The sequence below is a fragment of the Elephas maximus genome, chromosome 21 (genome assembly GCF_024166365.1).
Source record: "Elephas maximus indicus isolate mEleMax1 chromosome 21, mEleMax1 primary haplotype, whole genome shotgun sequence".
NCBI classification, from domain to species: domain Eukaryota; kingdom Metazoa; phylum Chordata; class Mammalia; order Proboscidea; family Elephantidae; genus Elephas; species Elephas maximus.
Window position 1 is genome coordinate 47,557,660 of NC_064839.1, and position 16,597 is coordinate 47,574,256.

The 16,597-nt window shown below is 51.7% G+C and overlaps 1 protein-coding gene across 2 annotated transcripts in view; it reads left to right on the top strand.

Moving 5' to 3' along the window:
• CMIP (c-Maf inducing protein) overlaps positions 1 to 16,597 on the top strand; it is a 250,600-nt gene that overhangs the window by 211,812 nt on the left and 22,191 nt on the right. For both annotated transcript variants that reach the window (XM_049864728.1, XM_049864729.1), the window contains 3 exons: positions 1,928 to 2,031; positions 4,031 to 4,135; positions 10,215 to 10,568. In XM_049864728.1, coding sequence (XP_049720685.1) covers positions 1,928 to 2,031; positions 4,031 to 4,135; positions 10,215 to 10,568 — 563 coding nt within the window. The remainder of the gene's footprint in view (positions 1 to 1,927; positions 2,032 to 4,030; positions 4,136 to 10,214; positions 10,569 to 16,597) is intronic.

The following is a 16,597-nucleotide window of genomic DNA, read 5'->3' on the forward strand; positions in this document are numbered from 1 at the left end:
ACAGCACCTAACAACAACACCCCAGAAAGTGAATAGCAAAGATAACAGCATTTGCTTATAGCAGGGCTCAGTCGTAGCACTTCTCATGGCATCTTGAAACTCTGGAGCTGGAAGAGGGCCTTAGAGATCTGCTCTTCCAACCCTCATTTCACAGTAGGGAAAATGAAGCCCAGAGAGGGCGTGGCAGCCCAGGGCCACACATCCTTCCTGTCTCTGTTTCCAGGGCTGAGTGGATCCTTGGCTTCCTCCTCAGTAATTTCAGAGCTGCAGTAAGGCCGCCTCTCAGACTTCTCTCATTTTCTAGCCCAGTATTGTGTATGTGGGTGTGCGTGTGTGTGAGACATAGATTCCTCTCATCTTTCTTCACAGGCTCCACTGCCATCTCTGTAAAGAAATAACCTAGGCAGATGTTAGCAAACAGCCCATTTGCTCCAAAGACCCTGATTCAGCCCATTGACTCCGGGTGAAGAAGCACTAGGTCAAAACCAAACCAAACCCACTGCTGTCGAGTCGATTCCAACTCATAGCAACCCTATAGGACAGAGTAGAACTGTCCAATAGAGTTTCCAAGGAGCACCTGGCGGATTCGAACTGCCGACCTCTTCGTTAGCAGCCGTAGCACTTAACCACTATGCCACCAGGGTTTCTGAAGCACTAGGCAGCACTGGAAATTTGCCCCAGTTAGCTGGCCAGAGGGCGTGGTAGGAACACATTCTACGCTGAGCTTTCATTAGGCCCAGTGGGACTGGTTAGATCCATAAACAGGGCTTTGAACCAGTTCTTCCCAGCTCAGTCATGACTGAGGAAGTGAAACTGGAACACACATGAATTTTTACAATTTGGGTGCACCGGAATGGTAACCAGAACAGGAAAAATCATGGATCGAAGCCCTGCTGGAAAGCTAATCTCCCTCTGAGAAAACAAGGACAGCGTACATGTTACATAGCAACCAAATCTCTTGCCCATAGATTTTGAGCAGAGTCAGAAACAGGGGTGCCCCGCTTAAAGATGGCAGCTAACCACGCCTGCTTTGAATGTGTGTTGCTCTCCACAGTCCTGGCAATAATTCAGTCTCCTGCATCAGGCTCCTGAAAGGGCTCACTATGCCTCTTCCAAGTGTCCTATTCCAGGGCTTTGACCAGTAATTTTTCCTGTTCTAGTTATCGTTCCAGAGCACCCAGATTGTTAAAATTTAAATCTGTTCCAGTGTTGCTTCTTTGGCCATGGCTGTATCGGTTCAAAGCCCTGTCTGTAAGGAAGGTCTCCACTGTTATTTTTACTTTACAAATTTGAGTCCTGACCTGGGCTGTTTTTTTAAAATAGGCTTCACAGATGGGGAGAGCCTAGAGAGCAGAGGGGTGAGTTTGGAGACCACCAAGTGTCCCTCAGTTGTCTTGCTGGTCAACCCCATTGTTTTTTCTGGAGATCTGGGTCAAGACCATGCTATAACTCGTCACTCTGCCTTAATGCCCAAATCACAGCATGGGTTTAGCAGTCCTGGGAACAAAACTGCTGTGCCTGAAACAGCTGGATACAGAAAAAGGTTTCTAGTTTCCCCAAGGTGCATGACTGTTTCTGAGTATGTCTCTGCAGCTCACTGGACGCTGCCTTCCCAAAAGGATGAGTGGGGGCCCTGCCAATGGGTTGGCTGTAAAGTGCCAGAAAAAACCTCCTATGCCAGGAACTTTCTGGATCGACATGGGTAGCCGTTACAGGCTTTAAGCAAGGGTGTGTCGGGGCCAGGTTTTTGAAGTGAAAAATCGTGTGCTTTCTAGAAAGAGGAGGTGGGTGATATCTCCACACTGCCTTCCTCACCAGTGGCTTGGGCAGAGCAAGGCCATACCCCACTTCCGATCTCCTGGCTGCGCATGTTCTGCTCCTGGGCCGCCTCTGCAATGTTCCCCCAACCCCTGCCCTCTGTCTGCAGGACTTTGGGAAGTGCCCACGACTGAGGCTGTTTACTCAGGAGTACATCCTTGCCTTGAATGAGCTCAATGCGGGGATGGAAGTGGTGAAGAAGTTCATTCAGAGGTGAGCTCCCCACCCCACCCCCCTGCTCCCACCCCTGGCCTACAAGTGGCTTTCCCTTGTGCCTCAGAGCCACTGCCATGTGTTTGCCTAGGGAGGGGCCACTGATAGTGGCCAAAGGCCCAAGCACCTCCTCCTCTCCAGGGGCCTCCACTGGATCCCCCCCAAATACCTGCGGTTTGAGACCATTTGCTTGCTGTGTGGCATTGAACCAGTTGCTGCCCCTCCGTGATCCTTAGTTTCCTCAGCTATCCATCGGGGTCTGTTAAATGGGATGGTAGGTGAGGAAGCCCCCAGCACCATGCACGGTGCTCAGTAGGAACCCAAGAAGGGTGTTGGTCCTAAATAATGTTCATATTTCCCCAGGTCCCTCTGCCCTTGGGCTATGGGTGCAGGGTGTTTAGGAAGCGATTCCCTCTGGTGGTCGTAGGACTCATCATCAGTGACTTAAACAGCCTCCTCCCCAAACTTAGTCAAAAGGGAGCCCAATAATTTTTTTTTTGCTTTTATTTTTAATATTCTGTCTTTGCCTCAGTTTCCTCATCTGTAAAGCAAGAAGCGTAGTACCCACTCATTTAGTCAACGTGAGAATCCAATGTCCAAATACGTGGAAAACACTACGAACTGTGCTGTTGTTACTATTACTGACCCTGTTTTTAAATGAAGAACGTCAAACTAACCTGTTTAAACCAGTTCTAAAACTACCTGTTTCCTAAATATGCTCACCTGAACTCACAGAGCACTTCTAGTCCCAAACAATGTGTCTCGTCGGGGGCCCTGGTGGCTTCCAGGTCCCCCTGAACCACCAGTTTGATTTGAAATGCCTTTCAGGTGGAGCTTCTCTAAGTGACAGTGGTCACAAGGACTGTATTCCAAGAATGTTACAAACATAACCCCACTCCTTCAAACAGCCCTGGGGCAGGGGTATTAGCCTGTCTTAGTCATCCAGTGCTGCTCTAACAGAAATACCACCAGTGGATGGCTTCAACAAACAGAAGTTTATTCTCTCCCAGTCTAGGAGGCTAGAAGTCTAAATTCAGGATGTCAGCTCCAGGGGAAAGCTCTCTCTTCTCTTGGCTCTGGAGGAAAGTTCTTGTCATCAGTCTTCCCCTGGACTAGGAGATTCTCAGCATAGTGACCCCGGGTCCAAAGGCCGTGCTATTCTCCTGGCTCTTGTTGCTTGGTGGTATGAGGTCCCTCTGTCTCTCTGCTTGCTTCTCTCTTTTACGTCTCAAAAGAGATTGGCTTAAGGCACATCTAATCTTGTAGGCTGAGTCCTGCCTCATTAACATAACTGCCACTAAGTCCATCACAGAGAGAGGATTTCCAACACATAGAAAAATCATATCAGATGACAAATGGTAGACAATCACACAGTACTGGGAATCATGTTCTGGCCAAATTGATACACATTTTGGGGGGACACAGTTCAATCCATGACAAGCCCATCTTACAGATGAGAAAACTGAGGCATGATAAATAATAATCTCTGGTATTTATTGAGGACGTAGCCACTGTATCCTGGACTCTGAGCTAAGGTAGGGTGACCATAATTTTTTTTCCAAATTGGGACACTTTTGAGAGTAAAAAGGGGTGTTATGAATAATTATTCCAGGAATACCAGGCATCAGTGAGAATGTCCCAAGACTTACGGTCACTATATGCTACGCTCTTCCTATGAATTAGGAAACTTGATCCTCTTGTAACTCATGGAGAAGAGGGCTGTCATTATCCCCATTTCATAGCTAATGAAACTGAGGATAGAAGGGTAGGTACCTTGCCAAGGCCACTTGGCTGGATTTGAGCCAGGTACCTGGATTGAGTCCACGGTCTGAGTTTTGCTCCTGCTGCCTGCACATGGTGGAGCCAGGACGCACATCCAAGTGAAACCAGTCCCACAGCAGAGGCCTGGAGCTGCCTGAGCCATGCCAGCAGTACGGAGCAGACTGGCCACTGACTGAGCCCCCACAGCCTTCTCACCCTCCCCTCTGCTCTTTTCCAGCATGCATGGCCCCACGGGGCACTGTCCCCACCCCCGGGTCCTGCCCAACTTGGTGGCAGTGTGCCTGGCCGCCATCTATTCCTGCTATGAAGAGTTCATCAACAGGTCAGTCACCGTGGCCATAGGGACCCCACACAGGGACGCCTCAGCTCTCGGGGCTGAGCTGAACGTCCATATGGTTGAATTTGTGTATGTGTGAATATGTGTTTTGTGTGTATGTATGACTGAATGTGTGCACATGTCTGTGCAAATGTGTGTGTGTTGGGCACAAAGGGTGGTGATAGTGTTTACTCCCCTTTCATGTTGTCTTTGAAAACATGGAGTGTTGCCCCTGGTTTGCATATGTGTATTGAGCACCTGCTGTGTACCAGGCACTGTTTCAGATGCTGGGGAGTAAACAGACCACAAATGGCCTGCCCTCATGGAGCTTAGACTTCGCCAGAGGGAGATAACATTCACGCACATATGCAGGATTGTGTCAGATGGTGAGAAATGCTGTAAAAACAATCCAATGGAGCAAATGGAGCCAGGTGGTGGATCCCCCAAAAGCAAACCCCGAGACCAGGATTTGGTTGCAGGAGCTTATTACGGAGATGATTTCGGGAAGCATGGGAGGGAGACAGGAGGCAGGACAACAGCAAAGTATGTTAGTAAGCAGGTGCCGGTTGTGGGCAGCGGGTGTGGGTCTGTGTATGGGACAGGGGTCAGAGTCGTCCCACAGAGGATGTTGACACTGGGGCCATTATCCTTCAGCTCCTGCCTCTCACTGGTTGAGGGCCAACCCTGGGGTGCAGAGTGATGCAAGATGTCATTAGTTTTGTGAAACTCTGTGCAGTGACCTCTGGGGTCCTTGGAGGGGATCTGATGTGCAGGGATGACTATGTCTGCTACAGCCGCCCATCCTGTCATGCAAGTGGTCCACTGCACGGCTCTAAGGGACCTCGGTGTGCCTGGCACTGCTAGAGTTGGGCAGTGCACGACCTGTGAAACTGTCCAAGGCACCCTGATGGTCACTTACCCTTAGCCAAGCAAGCCCTGCCTTTTTATGCATTTCAAACACAGGCTGGCTTCCATCCTCTTCTCAGACTCATCTCAGCCTTCCTGGGCCTGTGGTCACCTGAGCTGAGACTAGAGCGGAAACGGAGCAGGAGCAGAAAACAGCATCTCGCAAGGTTCCCTTCTGTGTCTCCAAGGCCCCACAGGCCACCCTGGAGCAGGGCTTCCCCAACTCGGGGCAGGAAGCAGGCCCCAGAGACTGGAAATCTCTCCCAGGCCCCACCCTAGGCCCTGTACAGGGAATTCTACCACTGAGAAAAGGTCAGAGGTGGGAAAGAACCAGAATGAGGAACTGCACACAGATAATAGAGCAGATCAGCAACAGTTAGCCCTTGAGCCTTCTTTTCTGCACTCAACATTCATTTACTGAAGGTCTATTATGGGCCAGGCACTGAGGGTATGAAAGTGAACCAGCCAGGTCAGCCCTGACCCTCACAGAGCTTGTTCTGTGGCAGAGAAGGGACAGCTAAGCAAGCTGTTGTTACAATGCCACGTGACTGGGTCTGTGACAAGAGGAGCCAGAGGCATAGTTGGGGCAGTGAGTCTCACTCTGCCTGCATTCAAGGTCCTTGGGTGGTGCGAATGGTTTGCACACAACTACTAACCTAAAGATGGGCAGCTCAGACGTACCCAGCAGTGCCACAGAAGAAAGGCCTGTCAGTCTGCTTCCATTGAGATTACAGCCAAGAAGACCCTGTGGAGCAATTCTCTAACACATGGGTTGCCATGAGTTGAAATCGACTTGATAGCAACAGGTTTTTTTGTTTGTTTGGGGTATGGTTTTAGAAAATAAGAATGTGAAGTTCAATATACGTATACCCTGTTGTTGCTGGTGTTGTGTGCCGTAGAGTCAGTTCCCACTCATAGTGACCTTATATGACAGAGTGGAACTGCCCCATAGGCTTCCCAGGCTTTAATCTTTACGGGGGCAGATTGCCAGGTGTTTTCTTCCCCAGAGCCACAGATAGGTTTGAACTGCCAGCTTTTTGGTAAGCAACCGAGTGCTTAACTGGTACACCACCAGGGCTCCTTGCATTTGCCCTAGGCCCCAGCAGTTCCACTCCTGCATGTATTTTGGTATATTCACCTAAAGACACAGACAAGAATGTTTATGGCAGCATGATTTGTGATAGCGAAAAACTAAACAACCTCAACTGAAATGCCCTATAGCAGTAGAATAGATAAAGAAATTGTGACCTGTTCACACCAAGAAATACTGTAGAGTAGTGAGAATGATTGAACTAGTGCTGTGTGCGTAAACTATTGGATAAATCTCACAGACATGATAATATTGAGCAAAAGAAGCCAGACCCAAAAGGTACACCCTGTGTGACTCCATTTACATGAAGTTCAAGAACAGGGAAGACTAATTTGTGGTGACAGAGGCCAGCGTCGTGGCTGCCCCTGGGGTGAAGGGAGGGGAGAGTTGGGGGAAAGCATGAGGCTCATGGAACCTTCTGGGTTCATGGAAATGTATCACGTCTTAATCTAGGGTAGTGGTTCTCGACTGGGGTAATTTTGTTCCCTGGGGAGCATTTGGTAGTGTATAGAGACATTTTTGATTGCCCCAACTTGGTGAGGAGTTGCTACTGGCATCTAGTGGGTTGAGGACAGGGATACTGCTAAACATTCTACAATGCACAGGGCAGCCCCCACCACAAAGAACTATCTGGCCCCAAATGTCAATAGTGCCGAGGCTGACAACCCCTGATCTGGGTGGTTACTACACAGGAGTTTGCATGAAAAGTCATTGAGCTCTGCACCTAAGATTTCTGCTCTGTGTTGTATGTGAGTGATGGCAGGGATAGCTGGAGCCCCTCACACTGGCCCACAGGAGCTGCTCACACTGGCCCATGGGAACCGATTGTGGCATCTCTCTCAACTCCACTCCTAGCGGTGTCACAGATCATGGTGGGTTAGTTACACCATGGAACTGGGCACACTACAAATCAGGGTTTCTTTTTCCTGAACAATTTAGTTGTTAGGCATTTACCAGCATACCGCTGGTCATGTTTCAATAAAAAAAAAAAAAAAAGAGAAAACAATAAGCATGTCCCAGCCCCACACTCTGCAATTCTGACTTACTTGGGATGGACTGGGGCCCGGGCATCAGTATTTTTTGAAATCTCCCCAGAAGAGTCTGTTGTGCAGCCAGAGTTGAGAACCCCTGCTCTCGGGGAAGGTTTGGGAATGCTCCTCCAGGAAGGGAGACCCCCATCCCCACCCCTGGCTGTTAGCAAGGAGGTAATCCAGGCTGAGAGAATGGCATCTGCAAAAGCCAGGCAGTTGAGGCAGCCTTGTCAACTGGTCACATTTTTGTCTCTATGGCCCTTGAACACCTGCTTCAGAACCACCCGGGTTATTTCTTTAAAATGCGGGTTCCTGGACATTCTTAACAAACTCCGTAGTGATTCCATTACACACTAAAGGTTGAGGCCCACTGCAGGAAAGAACTGAAGGGACTTGAGTGTGGCTGGGGCAGAGAGGGAAGAGAAGTGACGGGCAAAGATGGAGGAGAGATAGGTCCAGGCCCGGAGAGGCTGGCAGAGCTGAGCTTCTCAGACCCGAGGCTCACCTGGGGTCGTGCTAAAAGGCAGGTTCAGATTCAGGCCTATGTGGGGCCTGGGACTCTGCATTTCCCACAAGCTCCTGGTGATGCCTGCGCTGTGGATACATAGGCCAGTCTGAGTAGCAGGGCAATGAACCAGTTGCCGTCCACCCCTGCATATCACAGTAGAGCTTTGCTCCATAGAATATCCAGTGACTAATTTTCCAGGTGCCTCTGGGTGAACTCAAACCTCCAACCTGTTGGTTAACAACCTAATGCATAAACCATTTGCAGCACCTAGGGACTGCTTTGTTTAAAGCTCAGAGTTTTTATTCTAAGAGTGCTGAAGAATTGTGGATGGGCTTTAAGTACAGGACGGACATCATGAGATTTTAGTTTTCCAGGGTCCCGTTTGGCTTTGGAGGATGGACTGGAGGGGAAGGACAAGCCTGGCAGCTGTTTCAAGAGGTCCCAGAATGGAGGCCTGGGAGGGGATGGGGAAAGGACGGACCGGTGGGCTCCCAGCTCAGAGCCCACATCAGTGTCGACGTTCTCTGGGTTACCACTGATATCTTGAGCTCCTCCAGGAAGTAGCTCTCAGGGCCCAAGTGCTGCCAGGCAGCTTCACAGGCTTAGGTCCATCCCGCACCGCTGGTTGGTCCCCCCATGATAAAAACCCCGTGATGCCCTGTGGGGGCCATCCCCAGCGCTCTTGAGGGTATAAGATGTACTCACATACAAAAGAACAGATAGCTTGACCCAGGTTAGCATGGCTCTCTGGAAAATCACCCATCTGAGCCAAACAGCCTTGAAAATCCACTCTGAAAGCCCAGCAAAGGCAAACAAAGGAAATGGAGTGCCGAGCATTTTGGTAACCAAACAGATCTGAACCCTTGGAGATACTTAGGCCACCTCTCCTCCACGGACCACCCACAATTCTCCATCAGCCATAGACTTCAGCCGGTGGGCCCCTCCCCCAAGCAAAGTTGAAAGTGTGTTTGTTAAACACCCAGCCTGGCCATCAAATGTGCTGGATGAATCCAGGCCCTCTGCTTTGGGTGCTGTTGCCTGCAGGGTCCTTGGAGCTACCACGCAGAATGCCAGCAGCATGACCCAGTCCTTACGCACAGGACGTGCAGGGCACATGGGAGGGAAGGGAGAGCAGCTGCTTTCAATCAGGCCCTTGTGCTCTGCATCTGTAGAGCAGTGAGTCTCAGCCTTGGCACCCACTGGGGCAGCTATAACAGTCGCTGACATCCCCTATTGAATTGTTCTGGTCTTTGGGATGCTTAGAAATGCCTCGGGGGAGACAGGTGTCAGGCCAGAGTTGGAAATCCTTGGTTTAGAAGGAGCTCAGGGCAGAAACGAGAAGGAGGCAGTTAGAAGAAATCAGGGAAGACTTCTTGGGGCGGGGCAGGGGGAGGGTGGTGGCCCTGAACAGGCTCTCAGAGGCTCTGAAAAGCCAGTGTGATGAGGAACCTGGGCTTTGTGCTCAGAGAGTCGTGGTTTCAAGTTTCAGCCCATCCACTTAGGAGCATATTTTCCACACCTGTAACACGTGGCAGTACTACACCCCTTCCAGAGATAACCAGAAGGGCTTGTAATGGCAGGAGCCCAGAGGCATCAACACCTGACCCCATGCTGGTATGACTATCTATTATGGTGTGTCTCCCGGGTGGTGGGTCACATGTGGAAGTATTCCGTGAGAGGACACACTTTAACCAGGCCCAAGGCCCTGACAAGTCCTGCCACAGAGAGACCTAATCTAATTGTATGTAGCTCAGCAATTCCCAAACAAATTTGACATTAATTATGCCACAGAGCCCTTTTCTTAATTAACACCTATTAACACCTTGTGAAAAGCAGTCAGATGACTTGAGGGTTGAGCCAAGAGGGATGGGGATGCCTAGGCTCTGAGGATAGGAGGGACCTGTGTACTAAGGGCCCAGACTGGAATGGTGGGCTTTGGGGTCCCATGGAAGTGACTTTCCATGCAGAGGGGAATCCTGGGCTTTCTCACCTGGGGTGGAGGGTGGGGATGGGGGTGGGGAGCATAGAGCTAGAGGACACTGCAGCATCAGGTTTGGGGGCAACAGCTAGACTACAGGAAGCAACTAGAAGGCAAATCGCATAGTAGGTCTCATAGGTGTATCAGGGAGGTATCCCGGGAAGGCATGTCAGTGGAGGTGAATGCCAAGGGCCTCCTCGGTATAGCACAAAGACTAACACTTGCTCATTCATTCAGACGTATTTACTGAGCACTTACTATGTGCTGGACTACAGCACGGGCTTTAGGGGCAGACAGCCTGGGTTTGAATGCCATCTCCACATTTTATCCCAAGACTGTGAGCAAGCCACTCCACCTGGGCTGAGCCTCAGTTTCCTCATTTGTCCATTGGGGATAGTATTGGTACTGCTGCATAGGGTTGTCATGGGGATTTCGGGAGGCACTTAGCAGGGTGCTGGGTGCATCATAAGCGCTCATCAGCTCGTGCCTCACAGCTTTTAGGACTTTCCCAGTGGCCGTGGGCAGGTGGGTGGGCACCTGACTCATGTACCCTCTCCCGTCTCTCCCCCCAGCCGTGACAACTCCCCCAGCCTGAAGGAGATCCGGAATGGCTGCCAGCAGCCATGCGACCGGAAGCCCACCTTACCCCTGCGCCTTCTGCACCCCAGCCCGGACTTGGTGTCTCAGGAAGCCACGCTGTCCGAGGCGCGCCTCAAGTCGGTGGTTGTGGCCTCCAGCGAGATCCATGTGGAGGTGGAGCGTACAAGCACTGCCACGCCGGCGCTGACAGCCAGCACAGGCAATGACAGCGAGCCCAACCTCATCGACTGCCTCATGGTCAGCCCCGCCTGCAGCACCATGAGCATCGAGCTGGGCCCCCAGGCTGACCGCACGCTCGGCTGCTACGTGGAGATCCTCAAGCTGCTGTGAGTGTCCCCTGGCCAGGTGCCACCAGCAGGGGGCAGGGGCTTTGCAGCTGGGTGGTTGGAGGTATATGCAAGGGTGGGTGTGGTTGGGTGCATGGATGCACGCTTGTGTTGGGTTGTGTGTGTGAGCACAAGTTCTTGTACAAGTATATGAAGGCACCTGTTTTGGGTGTGTACCCAAGTGGCTCTGAGTGTGTGTATAGCTATGAACATGCTGTGTGCGAGAACGTGTGTGGCTGTATGTATACATTTATGCATGATGTCTGTGCATGTGTGTGTGGTACATGTACAAACGTGTGTGCACAAGATGTGTGTGTGTGTCTGCACACATCTAACATGATGCGCATGAGCCCCTGGGTGCCACGTGTTTCCATGAGTATCAAATATCTGCACATTGTGTAGGTGTGTGAGCTCATTCTGAGTTTGTGGGTGTCTGTGTGTGTATATATAAGTGGCTCTGGGTGTGGGGATGATAGCACGAGCGTATCTATAGTAGTTGGAAGTGGGCTTGTGTGTCAAGGGCTGAGTAGATGTCTATGGGTGCCTGTATGTTTGTTTTGAGTGTGTGTGTGTGTGTTTGAGTGCACAAGTGTGGGCTTGTGTCTGGGCAGTCATGCTGGGTGTATGCACAGACAGCTGTGGGTGCACGCTTGTTGGGTATGAGTGTTCACAGGAGGTAGAATCTGTGTTTCTGTGTGTATATGTAAGTATGCATGTGAGCCAGGCAATGAGTAAGTGTGTTGTATGGTCCATGCACGCTTGTCTATGTGCGGCATGAGAGATTGTGTGTGTTTTGTGTGAGTGTCTGCACCTGTGTACTTGGATGGCGGGTCTAGTGTGTGGGTATGTATGGAAGTTGTGTGTGTGGTTGTGCATGTTTGTTCATTGTGAGCTTGTGTGCACACATTGTGTTGTACATGTCTGTGGTTGGGGGGGGGTAGGTCATCTGTAAAGGGAAGTATCTGTTTGGAGAATGGCCCTTCTGGAATTTCCCAGATTGTTGCAATCCTTCTACCTTGTCCTGGGCAGGGAGGGTGGGGTGCAGAGGGAGGGTAGGGTGCAGAGTGAGGGCAGGGTGCAAAGGGAGGGTGGGGTGCAGCGGGAGGAGGGAGGGCAGAGTGTGGGGTTGGGCTCAGCACAAGCCTGGCTGGTGGGGAAGCTCTAGGTGAGACCAGGGTCTACTGTGGGACATGCCAGTTCTGAGCTGGGTGGCTTGGGCCCCTCTCTGCCCCTCTCTGGGCTCCAGGTATGTGATTCTAGAATAGGGGGTATCCTTCATCCTCGAGGACACCCAAGAGCCCTTCCAGTTCCACCATCCCCCTCCGCACCTCCTCAGACCTGTCTCAAACTCACACGCGCTTGTGCCTGAGGCCTCAGTTTGAGGGCACCCCCAGCCACTCCCTGTAGCTACACTGAGCTTCGTGCAGCTCCATGGGCTGGCCTGGGACTAGAGGGCCTCAGCAGATGCCCCTCTCACTCCCACAAACCCTTCCCTTCAGATTAGAGCTGTGTCTACTCTTGGGAGGCCCCAAATCTACATGTTTGAGTATTTAGATGCAGTTGGTGGTAGTCCCTGGCTTTTCAAAGGGATCCGGGGTATAATGGTATCCTCACACCAGCCTAGCGCGTGACACCCACATATAGTCAGGAGGCCCTCACTTTGGGTTGTGGCTGCTTACAGACCTGGCCCCCAGGTGCTTGTCACTGGTGGGGGCTTCTCAGAGTCCCTGGGTTGTTGTCATGTGGTGTTTGTTCACCTCGCTCATGTTCACACTGCTGCCCTAGTGGCTCAGGGCTGGTAGGTGCCAGTGAGCTGGAGAAGCAGGCTGGGAGGGACCTAGGATGCCCTTGTTCTCTGAGCCCTTGCTTTGTACCCAGAGAGGAGAGGGTGGAGCCGCCTTCATGGTTAGTAACTGCTTGGTCCCAGGTTCCAGTAGCAGAGGGACAGCAGCGGAGGAAATTCCAAACTCCATCTACAAGAACCCATGGCCTTCTGAGTTCCTTGCACCCAGCAGTGGTGGTCACCCCACCCCCCAGGGGCAGGTGAGCCATGGCCCCGAGGTCCTCACAGGGGCTCCTGGCTTGGGTCAAAGCAGGGACCGCCATGCTAGCATCACTCATGCTGTCCCTCTCGTGCCCTGGCTCCACTGCTTTCTGCAGACGCTGTGAACTCCCAGACCTTATGCTGTCTTGGGTCCTGACTCATATTTTTCATTAAGCACTAAGGATTTGAGTTTCATCATGCAGTTGACACACTTTTTTTTTTCTTCTTCTTCATAAACACATTCGTGAATGAGGACTCTGTTCTTCTTGGTTTGCTCCCAGACCTCCTGCTTTCCCACATGGCCCAGCTGCCAGAGCATGGGCAGCTGTGGCTTTGCGTGGGTGGGGGTCTGGGACCAGGGTCCAGGGCATCGTCAGGCTGGCTCATGGCGGGAGCCCAGGAGGAGCTACTGATGGGCTGGGGGAGCCAGGGCAACTGGCAGTTTCCTTGCTCTGAGCAGCAGCTCACACCCTGCCCGGAGGTCTCCACAAAGCAGAGTTTATGTTTCCGGAAGCCTCTTTTACCTTGGGGGCACTCAGGCTACCATTTGGGCCATCATTGGCTCCCTAATAACTATTTTCCTTCTCTAACCCTGCTGGTGGCTGGCGTCACTGGCTCATTAGAGGGCCTCCAACATGTTGGATCCAAACATCCCTAGCAGTCTGAAGGCTCCAAAGTGTGAGACGCAGGTAAAAGTACACATTTGCAGTCAGACAGTCCTAGGTTCAAGTCCCAGTGGTGCCACCTATTAGCTGTGACCTGGCGAGCTACTCGTCCTCTCTGAGCTGCAGCTCCCAGCTGGATTGTAGACACAACATAGCTGCCCTGGGGCCTTAGAGTACCCAGTACCTTCCACATTGGACACACCTGGCGCAGGGCAGTTGCTTATGACTGTGTTGCCTCTATTTTGAGCCCCTGGGTGGTGCCTGACCTACTAACCAAAAGGTCGGCAGTTCAAACCCACCCATAGGCACCTCGGAAGACAGGCCTGGCGACCTGCTTCTGAAAGGTCACAGTCTTGAATACCCTATGGAGCAGTTCTACTCTGCACACATGGGGTCGCCAGGAGTCAGAATCGACTCGATAGCAACTGGCTTTTTCCTTTATTTTCCGATGCTACTGAGATGTGTTGTTGATTTAATAACAGCAGAGGAAGAGAGCCTCCATCCTGGGGCAGGGCGCGTTCTGCTCTTGTCTCATCAGCCCACATCTAGCTGTTTGTCGGGAGAGGCCTTGATGGGCTAGAGCTTAGCTGCAGGAAGTGCCACATCTAGGGATCTTCAGGAAAAGTCCAGACGGATTTGTTGTTGTTGGTCACCATCGAGTCAGTTCCAATTCATAGCAACTCCGTATGTGCACAGTACAACTGTCCCATAGGGTTTTCAAGGCTGTGACCTTTCGGAAGCAGATGGCCAGGCCAGTCTTCTGAGGCTACTCTGGGTGTTTGAACTGCAAACCTTTCGGCTGGTACTCAAGCACTTGACCATTTCTACCACCCAGGGACTCTTAGACGGATTTGAGGTTGTCCTAATGCCTGGGAGGCATTACTGGAATCTAGAGGGCGGGAGCCAGGATGGGAAACGTCCCGTTCTGTTTAGGAGCGTCCTGCTGGGTGAAAAACAGCCCACCCCAAATGCCCCAGCTCTGCCGAGAAGAAACATCAGGAGCTTGAAGCAGGGAAGGAGGATGTTTTAGGGTTTAGAAAACTGTCTCAGGGATAGCTGCGACAGCCTGGCCAAGAGATGGAAAGGGACGTTTGAAGCAGTGTTGCTCGGTGGCAGGTGGGGGTGGGACAGAGATGGCCTGGGCCCCACTCAGCCTTCTGTGTTCCTCACCCAGGTCCTCTGGCTCTGGTCACTTCTGTCTGGTCTCAAATGTCTGCGAGGCTCCTGGGGGGATGGTGTTGAAAAAAGGTTGAGAGACACTGACCTCTGAACAAGGAGAGATCAGGGATCGTGAGCCCCAGAATCAGGCCTGGTACCAGGCCCATCTCTGCCCAGGCTGGCCTGAGTGCCTGCGGGTTTCTCTTGGGCAGTGCTGGCTATCTGGGGGTTCTGACTGCAGTACCCCCTCACCCAATTTGGCCAGCAGGCGGAGGGTTCGGATCCTCTCATGGTCCTTGTCCCCAGCTTTGGTGGCGGCCCTCGTGGCTGAGTCCCTGAGGGTGCTGGGCCTGTGGTTCAGCAGTCCTTTCCGAGTGCCAACTATCCACCAGGCCTGCGTCCAACATCAGGGTCCGGAAGTAAATGCAAGACCCCCACCCCCTGCCCAGGGCTGGGTACAAGAATAGTAGGGGCTGTTCTGCAGCCTGGGCAGGGACTGGTGTGGCCACCGCTTACTCCACGTGTGAGGATTAGGGTCTGGGACTTTGGAGGTGCTCAGCTTGGCTGACAACGGCCAGTGAGTTTCTGAACTGGTAAGAATGTACTATACTACCTCTGAGTTTGCTTTTCAGCAATCCCCGAAGCCAGAGAGATGAGATTGAGGGATCCCGGTCAGCAGGATTCATTATAAATGCAGCATCTAGGTGCACAGATGGCTCAGGGAAGGCTCCAGAGTTCAATGGAGAGAGCACACATCATGGCCTTAGAAGCATCTGACATCAAATCTTGACTTTCCCGTTTGGGAGCTTAGGGCAAATTGCAGTATATCTCTGAGCCTCAATTTGCCCACCTGTAAAATGTGGATTCCTGTAATTCCTGTCTCATAGGGTGTAGCTTCCAGGGCAGGGTGTAGAGCCTGGCTGTCTGGTTACCGAGCCACCTTCATCTGGAAAACGGACTCGGGTAGAGTTGCTATAAAGATTCCATGAGCAGGCACTGCGTCTGGTCCACAGAGCGGGACTCATGGAGTGTTAACTGTCACTGACAATGGTGTTAATGTTGCTTTAACACTGGACAGTCGTCTCCCGGGGCTGGACAGGCATGACACCCCTGTGCCTGACTGAACCGAGGTAGAGCACAGTTCCTGCTCTGTGGTGACTCTAGGTGAAGAACTTACCAACGCTGGCCTCCAGTCCCCATGACACAAGAGAAAGGCTACCTTGTTGAAGGGTGTCAAGGAGTAAGATGGACCAACTCAGAGCACAGGGACTGGCCTGGCCCCACTGGCACTGTAGGTGCTGTCTTGTTCTAACTGAGCCTTGTCCCCTTCCTGACTCAGCTGCAGCCTGCCAGGGCAGGGGAGAGTGAAGGCTCTGGAGTCAGACCAGCCTGGATGTGACGCCTTGTTGGCCAAACCTCCCCAAACCTCACTTTCCCCATCTGTTCGGTGAAGCTAAACGTGTTTACGTCACAGCTATGAAGAATAACGAGCTGAGGTGTCCAAGGCCCTCAGCATAATGCAGTGCCTGTAGAAAGGGCCGGCAAAACCATAGCTGCTACTGATTTATTGTTATTGTTCACATCATTATTTTTGCTGTTATTGTCATTAGTATCAAATGTAAAAAGAAGCTGTTGTCTGGAAGAAAGAATAGAAGTATCCAATAAATCAGGAGGGTTGACCTGTACATCAAATAACTAGTCACTAACTTTTTTTGTTGTTGTTTTTGTGACTTGGGAGACCCTACGTGTTAGGGTACAGCCACTCTGTGGGGTTTTCTAGGCTGTAATCTATGGAAGCAGATCACCAGGCCTGTGTCTTCCATGGTGTTGCTGGGTGGGTTTGAACCACCAACCTTTCAGATACCAGAGAAGTGCAAATTTTTGCACCCATGGGGACATTATCAGCCTGTAACTTGATGACTCTGCCTATAATATTCCACTCCGTCCTGGTTAGTCAAAGGTGAGCGTGGCCTTGCAGTGCCGACCTAACCCCCGAGAGTTCAGAGGAGGGTGTGAAAAATGATACCATGATGCTCAGTCAGGGGCAGGAGGTTATGGAACCCTGTTGCCGTAGGTAATCTCTGAACAGCGTGCATCTGTGGCATCTCACGGCCACACAGGAAACACTAGATGCATGCACAGCACAGTCAGGGCAAAGTGAC